The following is a 17,704-nucleotide window of genomic DNA, read 5'->3' as shown; positions in this document are numbered from 1 at the left end:
CTGGGCATGGTACCATCTGTCTGACCCCTAGCCAAAGGATGTCCAGAGACAGGACAGCTGAGGCTCTGCTCCCTCCTCCAGAGACTGTTCTCTTTGCTATTCCTTGAGCCACATGTAGAATTCACACCAGTACTGTTTAACTGGCTCTCATCCAGGCTATCCAGTAGGATTCATCTATTTGGAGTACTGGTTAAGTGCAGCAGATATATGCTTATCTCCTATGTCCCGTAACATCAATGGGTACTCTGGTGTTAGCTATCATGACCAAACTGGACACAAACGCTTCACTCCTTATACTACATGTTCTTACTTTTGCAGATTTTTTTACCCAACTCATTTCACTAATCCCATAAAGTACAATCCCCCAGACAGTTTTTTTTTAGCACAACTGAAAGGTTGGGAACATAGGGTGTATATATAGACAAGTCAGCACATCTTCTGCAGTCATTTGCCATGATAGAGAAAGATCAGCAATAAACAAGCACCATAGACGTGTCTTCAACTGAGCAACTAGGGATTTTCTATACTTATAAATGTTGTAGTCAGGTAAGTCTTCTTTACCCTTTCCCCTTCTTTTGTCTAAGATCTTCCTTTGCAATCCACAAAAGCTTTAAAAGCTAACAGGAATGTCTCTCAGATTTTGAGATCAAATTAAGATCTATGCTTTTGAGGTGTTCTCACATCACAGAGGGTGTTCCCCACCACTTTGGAGTGCTGCAGCTTCTTAATTTGTGCTATTATTATTACTGCAAAACTATCCCACATTGCTTTGGGAAAGCCAGGTTGATGCAAAATGTTCTGTTTTTTCTTGATGAGCGGTGGACCTGGTCTTTGTAAATGTGTGTAAATGAACATAAATTTTTTGCTTTCCTTTTCCTATTCGCCTTCCCATTCATTGCGGCTGCTGCTGTACCTTCCTAGGTGCAGATGTACCTTGCCAGTAGTACTTGCCATACTAATGTTATTAGTCACTTCCATGAAGTATTCTGAGTTTTCACAAACATTTTTCTCCTTATGTTTTCCTGAGATACTCCAGATGTTTGCAAAATAACACTTGAAGTTTGTTATTTTAAAAAGAGTCATGGAAATACAAATGTTAATATTAAGCAAATCTTGAAGGAAACAAGCTTTATAATTATTAAGTATTATACAAGTAAGCTATTACTATATAGATGTTTGGGCTTTCAGCAGTGAACAGTGTAATTTAACTCTACATGATTTATATGATCTACTTTTTAGAGGAAGTGGGTATATTATTTTTACCACTTGTTTTGTTTTTTGCCAGGCAGAAAAATACTGGCCACTCATAAACTTATATTTTAATAATGTATTCTATTTAAATAATTTAATAATGCATTCTATTTAAATATTTGCCTCATTTCATAATGGTAGAAATATTAATTTTTAAGAGGGTTTTGTTGTTGTTTTTTTTTTTAATTTTACATCATGAATAAGGTGTTTCACAAGAATAAACATGTCCTCAGGCTGACACAATCCATGGAGTTGTGGAGCCAAACATTCTTTTTTCAGCTCCTCTTTAAATAATTGAGAAATCATAGTCTGTATGCATGTTTAACATCAGAATTCTTTTCTTTTCCACTAGTTTAGCATAAATGGATCTTGATATTGCTGGATAAATGTAATCTGTAAATTTTAAATACTATAGCAAACAAAATTCTGAAAGGCTCTTGACAAGCTGTTTCAAACAGATTATTTTTAAAGTTATTTGCCTAATGAGATAGCCAGTATACCTCTCCTGACTATTTAGCAAAGTATTCATGCACCTTAATTAAGCTAGCTGCTCCTGCAGCAGCGATATGGAGATTAGCACAATCATTTCCCAAGCAGTAACCATAAATAGCATTTTCATCTCAGAATGTAATGAGCAGGTCAAGAAAACATAGTATGCATTATGAATAAAAACAAAGTAGTTTCTTAGGTTTGGATGGCAACTAGAACTGTGTGGGGCTTGCAGATGGTTCTACCAGTAAATTAAGTTGCCATTTATATAGCTGGATAAGTTGCAGGCCAAATCTAGTTGACCGTGATTATAGCTGCCTGACCTCTATTTAGCTTTCTGAAGCAAACCCATCTTCCCATTACCTTTGTAAGTTTGTAGAACAAATCACAGCTTATGCATTTGGTTTTGCATTTGTAGCTAAGGGTGTTTTTAAACCCTGAAGACAGACTCATAGAAACTTCCCCTTGCTCCTGGTTATAACACCATTTAGTCTTTACAGTGGTGTGATTTAGAAGGCAGTTTTCATCTTGACCAAGTCATCAGCAAATAATAAATAAACTAACTGCATTAATAGCCTATGTAGCTTCAATTTTCAGGTTTTTATCTGATCAGGACTACAACTGTGAGGCATGTTGGGCTGGGGGTGGAGTTATGTTGGATTTGAATAGACATGGATTTGAAGAAACCTTTAGCTCCAAAAACATTAGCCTTTCATCTTAAAAAAAGAAAAATAAAATCTTACATCGTTTGCCTGTTGGTATGTTCTGTCCTAAGCATTAGAAGACAAGAAAAGTTATTACTAATCATTGGACTATTTTCAACTCTTTTTATCAGTGTCATCAGCTTCTTAGCAGTTCTCTGTATTTGTTTGTCTTTGTTCTGTTTACTAGTCTACTGGAAAAAAAAAGTGCAAGAAAGGCCTTGGCTAAATGATGAACTCTTAATCAACCTAAATCAGAAGAAAGAAATAGTAGAGTAGAATTCAATATTAAGGTTTGACTCAGGAAGTATCACATGAGCATGTAGAACCAGAAAGATGGCAGGACTAGAGATTTCCTCAGTAATGATGAAAAGAAATGGTTTTGACATACACCAGTGATAATAGGGAGGCCAAGAAAAGAGTTGGTTCACTGCATATTGAAAAGAAAATTATCGGTAGACAGTGACAAGAAGGTGAAAGTATTGAGTGCTCTTCCTATCAGAATATATTTAAAAGGTGAGTTGTAAACAGATGATTGTCACCTTTTATGTGACAATCTTGAGTAATGTTGGAACATCTTAAGAGACTAGACAAGGGGCTACATTACATTAATGAGAAGAGTTTTAAATAGACACATCCATTTCCCAACTACAGGAATATTCTAGATTAAATAAATATTAAGTAGAAATAGTAAATTCTCTGCGGCATAGAACACCCAATAAGTACGGTTTCAGGGTTAAAAACTGTCTTTGCATAGCTATGACTTTATTTCATTACTATTTTATTCAGTCCAGCTAAAAATTAAATCTTTTGCAAATCGTATTGTATGTGTTAATACCCACCTAATTACTGCTAAGAACAGTTAGTATTCATAGTGAAAAAATAATTCTGTATTTGATATAAGAATTGCTGCCTTCATTTATCTTTGGGATATTTTCTTTTGCTTTGAACTTATGCTCTCACAGCAGCCTATTGTTTTATGAATAGACATGATATTATTCACCTCCTTAATTGCTTTGTTCAGTTTTAAATTCTCCAAATAACACACCATCCTGATATATATTACTATTTTAAGTGTTATTGTAATAATGTCAAGTTTATATAGCTAATTTCTACATCATGACAATATATAACAATGTAACTACATACAATTTTACTCATTATACATCATCTATTTTTGTTGCAACTTGACGTTTGCATTTCACTTGTAAATTATAGCTTTTATGTTCTTATACCCATTACACTGTCTTCATTGTTCATTATACCTTTGCTGAATAATGTGTTTCCTTATATTTCTTTTAACTATACTGCTGTGGTAATTTTCTGAGCATAGGTGTGCCATTCCTTTTTCTTTCAGGAAAGATAATCTCTATGACTGATAACTAAAACCTTAGGAGAGTGATGAGAGAAGGCATTGTGGGAAAATTAATGATTTAATTTCTTCAAATAATTTGAGTGTTATATGGATGGTTCTTCCTTTGATACTGATTTTTTAGTGCTGAAACTTAGAGAATATGACACATGTTGATACCTTGAAAAGATGAAATGTTATTATTTGCATTTATTAGCTTATAATGTCATGTTTTCCTTTGGACTGCAAGAACTATTGATATAGCAAAAATCTATACTTCTGACTAAACAATCTCTTTTACTGCTGAAATGCAGTTAGACAGTGATTTGCCGTTCTGAAATTTATTGACACAGATGCATTTTCAATGAAAAATCTTAAAAATGCTTCTTGAACTTTTATTCCATGTGAGAACTCTCACTCATGTAGCAATATGTCATGTTGAAAGGAATTTGAAATTTGTTTTGCCTTTTTTTGTTTTCTGTTGAAAAATTATTTTCAAAGATTATATCTAGCCCAGTGTAATCCAGTGAAATTCAATAAAAGTTCATAGTTTCCTTACAGGCAAGTCTGAAATGCACATTAAAACAAAACTCATCTTTAAATTTACTTGTAGTAACCTCAGTGCTCGTCTTAGTCATTCTTATTGCCAAGAAATTGGTAATTCATGAGGGGGAAATTCTCTTGATGCTGAATTATTTAAAACTCTTGCAGGTTTATAAGGTCATATCCAAGGCAAGAAAAATATATAATCGATTACTACAATGTAAAATGAACATTATTATGGTCAAAATTTAAATAGTTTTCAAATGTAGTTCAGTATTTACCATCTTAAGAAAAAAAAAAAAAAGGTTTCTTCAAAAAACTGTACCATACCCTTTTTGGTACTTTGATATGCTCTACCCCTTGGCCTTCTTTTTAGCCATGGTCCCACAGATACACAGGTCTTTGCACTTGTGTATGACCTTATTGCTCAGTATTTGAGCATTCCTTTTCAGAAATACCAGAAAATACTTGAGAAAACCCATATTTATGAGGATTTTTTGCTTAGTATTTTAATAATAAATTCTTAGTTATGAGGTGAAATTTGAGATAAGTAGAAGGAACTACATTCTTTAGAAGGGAACTAAATTCAAGACTTTTCAAGTTAATGGCTCAGCAGCTTCTTAAGAGAAAGAAGGTTAAGAAGTGTCAGGTTTTTCCTGCTTATGGCAAAGCAGAAGGTTTATTGCAGAAGAGTTTCTCATTGAAAAACAGCTCAGAGCCTAACTAAAATACAGTGTTAGCGTGAGTCTGTGATTGACCTGAATGCAGAGTATAGTGAGCCTTACTGTGTATAAGGAGGAGGGACTAGACATATTTTACAAAATATGAGTACATGACCTCTAAATATAAAAGTACTGTGAAGTAATTTTAAGTGTTTCAAGTGAAATAAAAAATATTAGTTGTACAGATGAATTGTGAGCCTGGAGAAGAAACAAGTAATGAAAAAACTTAAGGTTTTTATGCCTCATAGTGACATGAAAATATTTATTTCTTTTTATCACAAAATTTGGAAATTGTGTTAATATCTAGTTCATTATTATATGAACCTAATGTCTCTACAGCTATTTCATCTATGCCACTGGCGCCCAGCCAATTTATTGAACTTTGCCATCAGGAATTCATTTAGACAGATATACTATGGTATAAATATTAAATGCATTTTTAAAATCACTAGCTACATTTCTGTGGGGCATTAGGTTCTGTCAAGAGTGTTAATTGTTTCATGTGTTATATACAATTGTGTAAAGTGTATCATGTCATCTGCCATTTTACTCCCCCCGTTGTCATATTAAATACCAGAGTATGAACTGCAAATTTTCTCTCTACCAAAATGAGGAGTCCTGAAATAATGCAAACTTGGCAAACTGTAAACTCTTCATGGGAGAGGTCAGAAGCCTGCTGATAGACTGAAAGCACAGGAACAGAACTGGTTTAGCTGCAGTCTTCAGCTACCTGCCTCTCATTCTGTTTCAGCCAAGTCAGAGTGAAAAGACCAGGTTGGCAGGAGGTTCACCTAAAAGATAAAGATCCATATGACTAATGTGTGATTGGAGGGTGTGGATAGGATGATAGGCAACAAGCCAGGAAGATCCACAATTGCACCTAGTGAGAACAGAGAAGCCTGATTGTGAAGAGTTTTCTGCTTACAGGTCTTCATAGGGAAATGGTCCCTACTCAAACAGTGATGCATTACAGTGCTGCCCTCAGTAATAAAAGTTTCAAGCCTAATGAGAGTGATCGAAAATAAAATTAATACCTGGCAGGCTGGAAAAGCTGTGAGATTAATGATCACCCTTGCCACGAGGAAGAGATGTATTGTCCATGAGTGACTTACTCCTGCAATGAAAAATTCAGTCTGCTGAATGGATGTAATATTGTGGGACGCTTCTGTCTTCCAGGAGTTTAAATCTGAGGGATGTTGCTAAAGCCATCTAGACAAATTACAATTATCTAGGACTGCTCATTCGTGCAGCCATGACCAATCTCAGTGTGGCTGTAAGCAGATCAAAAGTGACAGTGAGACTCATGGAGGAAGGCTGAGGGGTCAGAGTTGTTGTAATGTGCTAGTCAATCCTCCTCATCATGCAGGAAAAATGCTTGTATGTAGAAGCAGTGTCAGCAAAGAGGGCTTTGGCTTCTTTGACAATAGCATGAACTTGCAAGGAAATACAAGGTGAAACAGGACTGCTTAGCCTGAAGAAAAGAATAATCTTTCAACTTTAGAAAAGCTGCACAAAAACCATGACGTCCCCTCTTTGTTTCTGTAATGGATTACATGAGAAGTAATTGGCTTAAAATGCAACCAGAAAGAGTCTGTTTTGATACAAGGAAAATTTCCAGTGCAAAGTGGGGCTGTACTTGATAATAAACTGACTCACAGGGCACTGAGAGGGCCATTGTGGCAGGACTGCAAATGGGTTGAGCAGACAGCTTTATCTTTCAAGTTCCTTTTTAGCCATATGTTTCTATTCTTTCGCATTATCACAGTATGAACATGTCCATATCAGTGCTTGAAACTGCATTCAGAAATAGCCAGATAAGCCAGACTGTGGTTACCATTACACTTAAGCTGTGTATTTTTTTATTTTTTAAAACTTCCAAAAATAAACACTATGTCCTAGGTATTATATTGTCTAAATGTTATGTAGTAATTAAATTGTAAGTGAAAAGAAAAATTGAAATTGGACTTATTTACATTATTTCATTTCTTTCAGAAATAAAAAAGTATAAAATCTGATGTTTTAAACCAGGAGAGACATCTAGATTAATTTTTAAGAATTTAATAATCTGGTTCCTGCTGGAAGAATGATATGGGGTTGCTTATTCTGCAGTAATAATTGGTGGACAGAGGGGTTAAGAGCTGCAGACCTGTTAGTAAACCATCTAATGCAGATAATTAACCATCTGATTGATTATATGTGTTTAGATAAGTATTCCCATTGAAACCCATCCTTGTTAAATACTAATCTCACCACCTCACATGCAGTGTCACACTAACACTTGGTACATCCAGTACATATTTATTTTTAGATTTTATTTTTCCTTCCTGACTTTAACTCCTTTATTAGTTGCTATAAATTACCAAAATCTTTGCATGAATACTTTCCAAATGCTGAAAACACCCAGCCTTGTTTTTGTCTATATGTGTATTGTCGTGTTTCTCATTGTCCAAGTTTCATAACAAGCACAAATATTTTAAGTATATGTCAGTCTTGTGTACTGATTATATCAGCTTTGAAAAAGATTAATACACCTCAAAAAAAAAAATCAAATTCTGACTAGACCAGTGATATTTCTTAACTGTATTTAGCACACTTGTATAAGATTATTTTCTTTTCAACAGTTGTATATTCTGGCATTTCTTATGGCTGTTTATAGAGACAGATGTGTGCCATTGACATGATTTTGTGAAGGAGAGTGACCCAGGGTTTTCTTCACTCTGCTTGTACTTCAAAATCTAGTTATTTTCTTTGCCTTAACCTCAGGTTTTTTTACAAGTGCGTATATCTTGAAGCGCTGGGGTGTTGGTGTTTTCATCTAGTAATGCGCTGAGGATATAAATGCTTCGTTTGCATTTTCTCATCTACTAAAGCAGCCATTATGACCTGCTTCTCATACCATATTCTGAACTTTAAATGTTATTTTGCTGCGTTCTCAGTCAAACTAAACTGAAGTATAATAACTCAAGCATACTATTTAAAACTAACTCATGTAGTGAAGTTTGGAAGTTTAGGATCCCACAATAAATCAGTGATAGCCTGTGGAAATGAATTATAGATTTCTAATGCCAAGCATGATCTTCCAACTGTTAAACTTGTTTCCTGTTACGTCTTTTGGCAGTGAAAGTTTTGAAAGTTTAGAATTTCTTTTATTTATTTTTCAACACAAGTCCTAATCACTATTGCATCGAAGAAGAAAATAGCAACAGCTAAGTAAAGAATTATTGAAAAATAGGATTTAATTTCAACAAGTTTTTCCTCGAATATTTGCAAAAAAATAAAATATTGTCCTGGGTTCAGCAGTAGCATGTTTTTCCTTTGTGGTAGCTGGTGCAGTGCAGTGTTTTGACTTCCAGCCTGGGAACAGTGCTGGTTATACCGATGTTTTCGGTTGTTGCTAAGTGATGTTTACCCTGACCAAGGACTTTGTGAGGCTCATGCTCTGCCAGGGAGGAGGGGAAGCCATGAGGAAGCAGAGACGGGGCGCCTGACCCGGGCTAGCCGGGGAGGTATTCCATACCACAGCACGTCATGCCCGGGGTGGGGGGTAACTGGGAGTTACCCGGAAGGACACAGGCTTCCGGGTGGGACTCATTTCTTGGCTGGTGGTATCGTATTCTCTTCCCTTGTTATTTTCTCTTATCATTGTTGTTGTTGGTGGTAGAAGTGGTGATTTGTGTTGTACATTGGTTGCTGGACTATTCTTGTCTCAGCCCGTGGGAGATGCACTCTTTCAATCCTCCTCCCCATTCCTCCCGGAGCAGGGAAGGGGAGAGCCCGGGGGGGGGAGGCCTTCGATTGTTGTCAGCCCGGCACCACTCACTGGGAGTGAGTGAACAAGCTGTCTGGCTAGGGTTTAAACCCCTTTTTGGCACCCAACATGGGGCACGAGGGGTTGAGATAACGACAGACCTGACCGGATTAATAGTCGCTCATCACAGTGCTGGTTTATTGGCTGTCAAGGTTGTTCCTCTTGATCTCACAGTTTCAGTATATCATATCTTACTTCCATCCAGTATTTGCTGTATTAGTGTTTTTCAAGTGTGGGGCTTGGGCTAAGGTTTTTGTCTCCTTGTACTTTATGGTAATGACTTTTAATACAATAGAATCATTGATCATGAAACTGATATGGCTTATGTTCCCAGTGTGGTCACCACCTTTATACTTTGAGAGGTATATAATAGAAGTGCTTAGCAGTTACACATCTTTTTTCTCCTGCTCAGGTGCTCAACCTGTGAAGGAGACATCCTTCTACCCTCCAAGTCCTCCCCCCAGACCATTTACATTTGAGAGTTCTGAAGTTTTTGAATGGCCTTTTAATGCTGTTGAGACTTGTTTGCTGATCGTGATGGGAATCACCATGCTAGCACGCATACAGAGTGTGTTTTGCCCACGACTGATTTCAAGAGTTAAGCAGAGTCAGGTTTGGGTCTTGTCTGGGGTCAAACAAGGATGTAGGAGGACCAAGAGATTTTCCCTGAGGCTGGACAGTCATGAGTGGCAGGGTGTGTGGGATAGTATGGGCAAGTATCTAGGTCAGTGGGCCCCTCCAGTACTTTGGAATTTCACTGCCAAACAACTGCAAAATCTGGAAAAATGAGTAAAACGCTTACATGAGGTGTGTGGTCATTCTGGCCATACCAGAGATGGACAAATCATGGCAACGTGCTGGGGCTTGGCCTACGCTTACAGGGCCTTCTTCAACACTATCCAGCACCTTCAAAAGGAAAAGAATGTCCCTGGATCTGAGGGCAAAGCAACAGTCAGCGCAGCTACTCCAGCTCCAAGCACAGCAGCTTCACCAGCCCCAGTGACAAGTACAGTCGCTACTCAAACTTTGGCTGCAATGAACAGCGCAGCTACCCCAGTGGCAAGTACAGCAGCTGCTCAAACTTCGACTGCGACAGACAGCGCGATTACCCCAGCTCCAAGCACAGCAGCTACACCACCCCCAGCAACAAGTACAGTTGCTACTCAAACCACAGTGATAATCACTGCAGCCAAACCAGAGGACCAATTCGTGCCAATATCGGTTGCCCCTATACGCAAGAGAACAAGCAAAAAAGAGGCAAGAAGGGTGAAGCAAGATGAAGAAACAATGAATTCACCACCCGGTCCAGAATCTGATCAGGAGTCATCATCACATGATGAAGAAGAATAAAAAGAGGTGACTTCTCGACCTCGGACCTCAACTGAGCTACGGAATATGCAAAAAGATTTTACCCGTCAACCAGGGGAGCACATCATCACGTGGTTACTCTGATGCTGGGACAATGGGGCCAATGGTCACGAACTAGAAGGTACAGAAGCCAAGCAGCTGGGATCACTTGCTAGAGAAGGGGGAATTGACAAAGCAATTGCAAGAGAGAAAAAGTCCCTCAGTCTTTGGAGGCGGCTCTTGGCAGCTGTGAAAGAAAGGTTTCCGTACAAGGACGATGTTACGAGTCGTTCGGCCAAGTGGACTACTATAGACAAAGGCATCCAGTCTCTGAGGGAATCAGCCATAGTAGAGATATCTATCACATCAAGCTGAATAACGGGGATATACCCATAGATCCAGATGAAGCTGAATGGACACGACCCATGTCGCGAGAACTTACACGAATGCACCGTCATCGTATGCCCATTCATTGGCAACAGTAACCTGGAATGACAGTACCACTAACAGTGGATGAAATGGTTCATAAACTCTGAGAGTTCAAAGACAATCTCACCCCTTCCATCATCTCAGCTGTGGAAAAACTGTCCCAGGACCTCAAAAAATTGAGGGACGATCTATCTGATTTATCCAGCTCCTCACGTGTACCAACACACGTCTCAGCTATTAACAAAAGGCGTCCTATTGTTTGAGAGAGGAGATACAGGAGGTATACGCCACGGGGTACCCTATGGTTTTACCTGCGGGATCAAGGAGAAGACATGACAAAGTGGGATGGAAAACCTACTTCAGCTTTGGAGGAACGGGTGAGTGAATTAAAGAGGGGAGCAAGGGCCAAGACTGATCGTCCCATGAGAGCCACAGCTTCAGTCTCTGGTGAGCAATTTCCCATATGGAGTGGAAGAGCTGATTTTACTCCAGCTCCTGTGATAACGAAGAATAATCCTTTCACCACGACTTAAGTGTCCAACACTGTGATGACCATTAGAGGGGCCCTGCCTCCAGCCAGGTGGAGATAGGGGACAATCGGATTTACTGGACTGTGTGGATCAGATGGCCTGGCACATCAGTCCCACAGAAGTATAAGGCTGTAGTAGATACCGGTGCACAGTGTACCCTGATGCCATCAAGCTGTCAAGGGGTGGAACCCATTTATATCTCTGCAGTGACAGGAGGATCCCAAGAATTGACTGTGCTGGAGGCTGAAATCAGCCTGACTGGGAGGGAATGGCAAAAGCACCCTATTGTGACTGGTCCAGAGGCTCCATGCATCCTCGGCATAGACTACCTCAGGGGTAGACTGCCCCAGGGGTGGAAACACAGCCCTGCCGTTTGCCATGGACTGATCCAGACTGCACTGGAACAGGGGCAAGCTCCAGAACACCTGCAATACATTGATGACATTATTGTGTGGGGTGATACAGCGGAAGAAGTCTTTGAGAAAGGGAGGAAAATAATCCAAATCCTGCTGAAAGCCGGTTTTGCCATAAAATGGAGTAAGGTCAAGGGACCTGCACAGGAGATTCAATTTTTGGGAATAAAATGGCAAGATGGATGTAGACAGATCCCCACAGATGTGATCAACAAGATAACAGCAATGTCTCCACCAACTAATAAGAAAGAAACACAAGCTTTCTTGGGTGCTGTGGAGTTCTGGAGAATGCACATCGCAAATTACAGTTTGATTGTAAGCCCTCTCTATCATGTGACCCGGAAGAAGAATGATTTTAAATGGGGCCCTGAGCAACAACAAGCCTTTGAGCAAATTAAACGCGAGATAGTTCATGCAGTAGCCCTTGGACCTGTCCGGACCGGGCCAGATGTAAAAAATGTACTGTACACTGCAGCTGGGGAGAACGGTCCTACCTGGAGCCTCTGGCAGAAAGCTCCAGGGGAGACTCGAGGTCGACCCCTCGGCTTTTGGAGTCGGGGATATAAAGGATCTGAGGCCAGCTATACCCCAACTGAGAAAGAGATACTGGCAGCCTATGAAGGGGTTCGAGCTGCTTCGGAAGTGATTGGCACTGAAGCACAGCTCCTCCTGGCACCCCGGTTGGCCGTGCTGGGCTGGATGTTCAAAGGCAGGGTCTCCTCTGCACATCATCAACTGATGCTACATGGAGTAAATGGGCTGCACTAATTACACAACAAACTCGAATAGGAAATCTCAGTCATCCAGGCATTCTAGAAGTCATCATGGACTGGCCAGAGGGCAAAGATTTCGGAATGTCACCAGAGGAGGAGGTGGTGCATGCTGAAGAGGCCCCACCATATAATAAACTGTCAGAAAGTGAAAAGCAGTATGCCTTGCTTACTGATGGCTCTTGCCGTATTGTGGGAAAGCATCGGAGATGGAAGGCAGCTGTATGGAGTCCTGGACGACAAGTTGCAGAAACTGCTGATGGAGAGGGTGAATCAAGTCACTTTGCCGAGGTGAAAGCCATCCAGCTGGCCCTGGACATTGCTGAATGAGAAAAGTGGCCAGTACTTTATCTCTATACTGACTCATGGATGGTGGCAAATGCCCTGCGGGGGTGGTTGAAGCAATGGAAGCAGAGCAACTGGCAACGCAGAGGTAAACCCATCTGGGCTGCTGCACTGTGGAAAGATATTGCTGCCAGGGTGCAGAACGTGGTGGTGAAGGTACGTTATGTAGATGCCCATGTACCCAAGAGTCGGGCCACTGAGGAACACCAGAACAACCAACAAGTGGATAAAGCGGCTAAGATTGAAGTGGCTCGGATGGACTTAGATTGGCAACATAAAGGTGAATTATTTTTGGCCCGGTGGGCCCATGACACTTCAGGCCATCAGGGCAGAGATGCAACATATAGATGGGCCCGTGATCGAGGGGTGGACTTAACAATGGACACTCTTGCCCAGGTTATTGATGAGTGTGAAACCTGTGCTGCAATTAAGCAAGCCAAATGGTTAAAGCCTCTTTGGTATGGAGGACGACGGTTGAAGTATAAATATGGGGAAGCCTGGCAGATTGACTATATCACACTGCCGACAACCCGCCAAGGCAAGCGCCATGTGCTTACCATGGTGGAAGCAACCACCAGGTGACTGGAAACATACGCTGTGCCCCAAACTCCTAATCAATCAGGTGCCTCATGCTGTTTGTTTTTTTTTGTTTTTACCAAGGGGTATTGTTGAATGTTTAAAGAAAAAATATTACTTGAATAATTACCAAAACTGATTTTGCCCACTTGATTTTCACCTAGGATAAGAAGGCTAGAGTAAGGGCTGTTTCAAAAGGTATTCCAGCCCAATTTTCCCTACTTTTTCAGGAAAGGAATTTGCTTAAAGCTTGATGACTTTGGTAGATGGCAGGAAGTTGTTCTGAGTTACTTATATAATTAAATACTCCAATTTAAGTTACGGCTTCCAGCACCCTTCCAACACGAACAATTCTCTGATTCTTATCAGATAAAAGCAAAAGATCTGGTATTATAGAACTCATAAATAATTTTGTATGTATTCTCCTTTCCAGTATTCTGAACAGTGGAATGAACTACATAGTGACCCAAATGTCCTATTATTCACATGAGCTTGTCAAACTTTTCAACCTCTTCAATGAAAACTTCCTTCTTTTTTTATACGTAATTAGGAAGGAAGTATCTGGTATTTGTCTCTAAAATCAAATGGTGTTTATTTTTGTTCAGTTGTTTTTTATCTATTGACTGAGTATTAACCTATTTCTTTATTCATTTTTATAGATAAAAAAAATCAACAGGAATTTTCCAGTAAACCAGCAGGTAAGAAAAAGAAAATTGGTGTTTGTCTTGTTTATAATTCTCATTTCAATTGTATTTAATTGTGTGGTAGCTGTGCATTGTTCTAGCTCAAGAATTCTCAGTAGATTTTCTTTAGGGAATACCTTGCTGCCTAAAAATAGGTAACTTTTTCTGAAGTCAAAGGGAACTGGAGTGTTTACTAAAAATATCATGCCTAATCTTTTAAAATTAACTTGTTCAATGCATGTATGTACTTACATATATGTATATATAATTTTTCTTCAGATTGCATTTTACTCTTTTTACTATAAAAGGGGGAATGGGATTGTTATGCTTTATGGAATTATCCATTAACGTTCTAAAAATTCATGAACTCTCTTGTCCAAATGAAGGCATAAAAAAGTATTTGCACAGGGTTATGGAGCAGGCTAGCAGCAGAATTTGGGGCAAGCTGAGTCAACTGACAGTCTTGAAGTTCATTCATTGGCAGTCTCATATTAATTGCTTGGTTAATGTCTTTCTCACACTTAGGTATTAGTATCAAAATCTAATATATATGGTATATATAGTATATCAAATCTCATATATATAGTGTATATATAGTATCAAATACCTATCAAAATTATTATCAAAAATGCATGTGAACCCTTTGATTTTACACCTTTGTCTATGTAAACAAAATTTTCCATAGAATTTTCCATCATCAGTGATATTTCAAGTTAATCTTTCAACTGCTGTCTTCATCCTACTATGCTAAAAACAAGAGACATACTTAAATTCACTTAACAAATACCCATAGGTTCCTTTATGAGCACTAGTAGGGCAATTGAAGGTTATTTTCACTTAGAATTTACATATATGTATGTGTGTGTGTTCATGTACATATATATAGCCAAATAAAATTGATATGTATATATATTTATCTCTCTATGTATGTGGATCTTAATTAGCTGTTAAATATAACAGGGTGAAGGCAAATGTCAAACTAGAGTCAACAAACCAATCCAGTTAGTTAGAATTCCTTTATGAATATATTCTTGATTTGGAGAAGCAAATATTAGCACAGACATACATATTAGCATTACAATAAGGGAACAAATGAACCTGCATAGGTGTGGAAGCTACTGTAGCACTGGCAGTGTTATCCAAATGTCTCAATGTTGCAATAGGTTAAAAAGAGAAGAGAGAAAGTGTTTAGGAAACTTTCTGACTGCATGTAATATAGCGTCTTGTCTTTAAGACTAATTATGAATGTAGGTCTGTCTGGAAAATTATTAGAAAAATAAGATACATTTACTGAAATTTAAATGTTCAAAGGTCATGAGTATGGCTAAGAAAGTGATATGGGCAGCATGAAGCAATAATTTCTGAGAATGGTGTTAATACATTAAATAGCAGTGGAAAGATGATGCAAAAAATACTGGAAGAGGATCACAAAGACAACATACTGGTACAACATACTGTTGAGGAAGATTGTGAGAGGACAGGGAAATAAAGTTTCCCCTTTCTGAACTGACAGTAATAAAGAAAGCCACTAGACGGTGGCAAAAAATTTAGGAAATTGGTTGTGTTTTCCATACTGGTACTTATGTACAGGCTACACATAGTGCCATCTAAGAGAATATCATCATGTTGAGAAAAAAAAAAAAATCACTTGGTACTGAAAACATAATGTGCATTTTAAATATGCACTAAAAAGGGTACTATATTATATACAAAATTTCCATAATTCCAGATGAAAAATAATAAAGACCTCATAGCAGAGAGGCACAAAGAATAGAATATTTCAAGGTTTCAGCTAGAGGCTTCTCTCTTTGATCAGTGAAGGGAGAGGAAACTCATGTTTCCTTTTCTTGGAACTCATCACTGCTGTTCAGCTGTTATGCTGATTACAGCTAATCTCATCTCCCACAAGAGCCATCCTTAAGAGTTGAGTTCTGAAAGGTGGCATCAGCTTCCCGACTAACCCTTTCCAAATGACAAGAAAATACACCCTACCTTAATAAACTCTGGTAGTGTATTGAGGACAAGCACTGCCCATTCCTTTTCAATTCCCAGTCTTCACATTAGCCATCGTGAGTTTGTGAATGTGCTGATCTCAGCTGAAAATTGACTTGATAGCATCTAAGGAAATCAGTATTATATAGTCTTTCTTACAAAATCTTCTGATCCTTCTCAGGGTGGGAAACCAAATATATTGCCTCCAGTTACGGGAGATTTTACTACGCACTATGACCGTCATTTGCTATTTGGATTATATTGAGATTTGACATTTACTGATTGCCACACTAGGAGGATGAATTGGTTACATCTGGTTTAGGTGCGCAGTGGAATTGAAAGTTTAGATCTAAATCTCATTCTTGCCTTCAATTCACCTCCTGTCCCTACATGTGCAAGTAAAAATGTTTCTAAATTGCTGTTGGGAAAGTAGTACCTTTCTGATTACACTTTAAACTTCCTTTACTCGAAAAGCTAGCAGTGCAAAGCAGATTCAGTACTTGTCAAACCCAAGGAGCTGATTTTCCATTTTATTGGATTATGGCTGTGTTCACATATATGTTCACAAATGCAGCAAATAATAGCCTTTCGTTTCTCTACTACACAAACAAATGCTGAGTGTCAAGGTTTCACATGAAACAGAGATTAGAATATCTGGGCAGAGCAGTGTATTTAAAACTTTATTTTCTCACACTGAATGTTTTATCTCTATTAAGATGAATTCAAAGGCCCTTCACCTTTAATCAATGTTGAATTCATAAGAAAAAGGATAATGGGGAAGAATGCTATAATCCTTTAAATTGAACACTGTTTCTCTTCTATCTGCTGCAACATGAGCATTTTTGAAAGATTTGCCATGTCTCTGCAGAAGATAAGATGTTCTTGTTAAATAATTTTAATTTTCATTTTTTAGGAGGAAACTTTCCCTCTAGAATTTCCCTGCATTTATGGAAAAAGAATTGGTAGCTGTCCTGTTCAAAGTTAACAGTTTATAGTGAGAATTATATGAGAATGAGACAGGGTCTGATTTCCTCTCCACAACTTTGTTTAACTCAGTTTTAAAACAGTATTATGGTGTAATGGACTTGTGCCACACTAAGGCAAGTGGGACATAATTGTGCGTGTGAAACTCCACAGCACTTGATTGTTGCGAATCCCAGTGTTTTTCAGGCATATTTACATCTTGATGACATTCACAAATACACATGGATATGCCCATTTTCTCTTGCTTTCAATACAGTTTAATAAGAACAGCTACATGCAGCTGTACTAGATCAGCAATGTACTATCACCTCATATTTTGGCTTCCTAGGCTCAGTTCAGCTTGATTAAACTTATGCAGTTAGAACAATCTAATTTAAAATCACTTCTAAAACTTCTGCTTTGTGAGTTTACTTAATAAAACCTAACTTGTAAACAATGCATAAAGGTGAATACATGCAAATGACAGAGTGGCTGGCTTACCTGTCACTCAAGCCACTATCTTTTGCTGCATCTCTAAATGCTTAAAAAAAGTGAATTGCGTTGCTCAGATGGACTGATAGAACCATGCCTGTTCTAAACATCTGTATGAAACACCCCCACTTTTTTTTTAATTGCAGTATAATAAGTTTCAAGATGACATTCCTATTGTATTAATATTTTTAAATTGGAATGATTGGAATGATTAAATAGAGTGTAATCAAAATAAATCAAGTCATTCTGCACATACATTAAGGACAGGATTTTGTTCCTTCTCCTGACATGTATTTTAT

The 17,704-nt window shown here is 38.4% G+C and overlaps 1 protein-coding gene across 7 annotated transcripts in view; it reads left to right on the top strand.

The window, feature by feature from the left end:
• Positions 1-17,704, top strand: part of SNTG1 (syntrophin gamma 1) — a 324,574-nt gene that overhangs the window by 239,652 nt on the left and 67,218 nt on the right. For all 7 annotated transcript variants that reach the window (XM_062633423.1, XM_062633421.1, XM_062633420.1 and 4 more), the window contains one exon: positions 13,935-13,973. In XM_062633423.1, the coding sequence (XP_062489407.1) occupies positions 13,935-13,973 (39 nt within the window). The remainder of the gene's footprint in view (positions 1-13,934; positions 13,974-17,704) is intronic.

Source organism: Pezoporus occidentalis, unplaced genomic scaffold (genome assembly GCF_034315485.1).
Source record: "Pezoporus occidentalis ecotype Australia unplaced genomic scaffold, CSIRO_AGI_Poc_V1 ctg4, whole genome shotgun sequence".
NCBI classification, from domain to species: domain Eukaryota; kingdom Metazoa; phylum Chordata; class Aves; order Psittaciformes; family Psittacidae; genus Pezoporus; species Pezoporus occidentalis.
The sequence above is the reverse complement of the archived record's forward strand: the minus strand, read 5'-3'. Positions and strand labels throughout refer to the sequence as shown.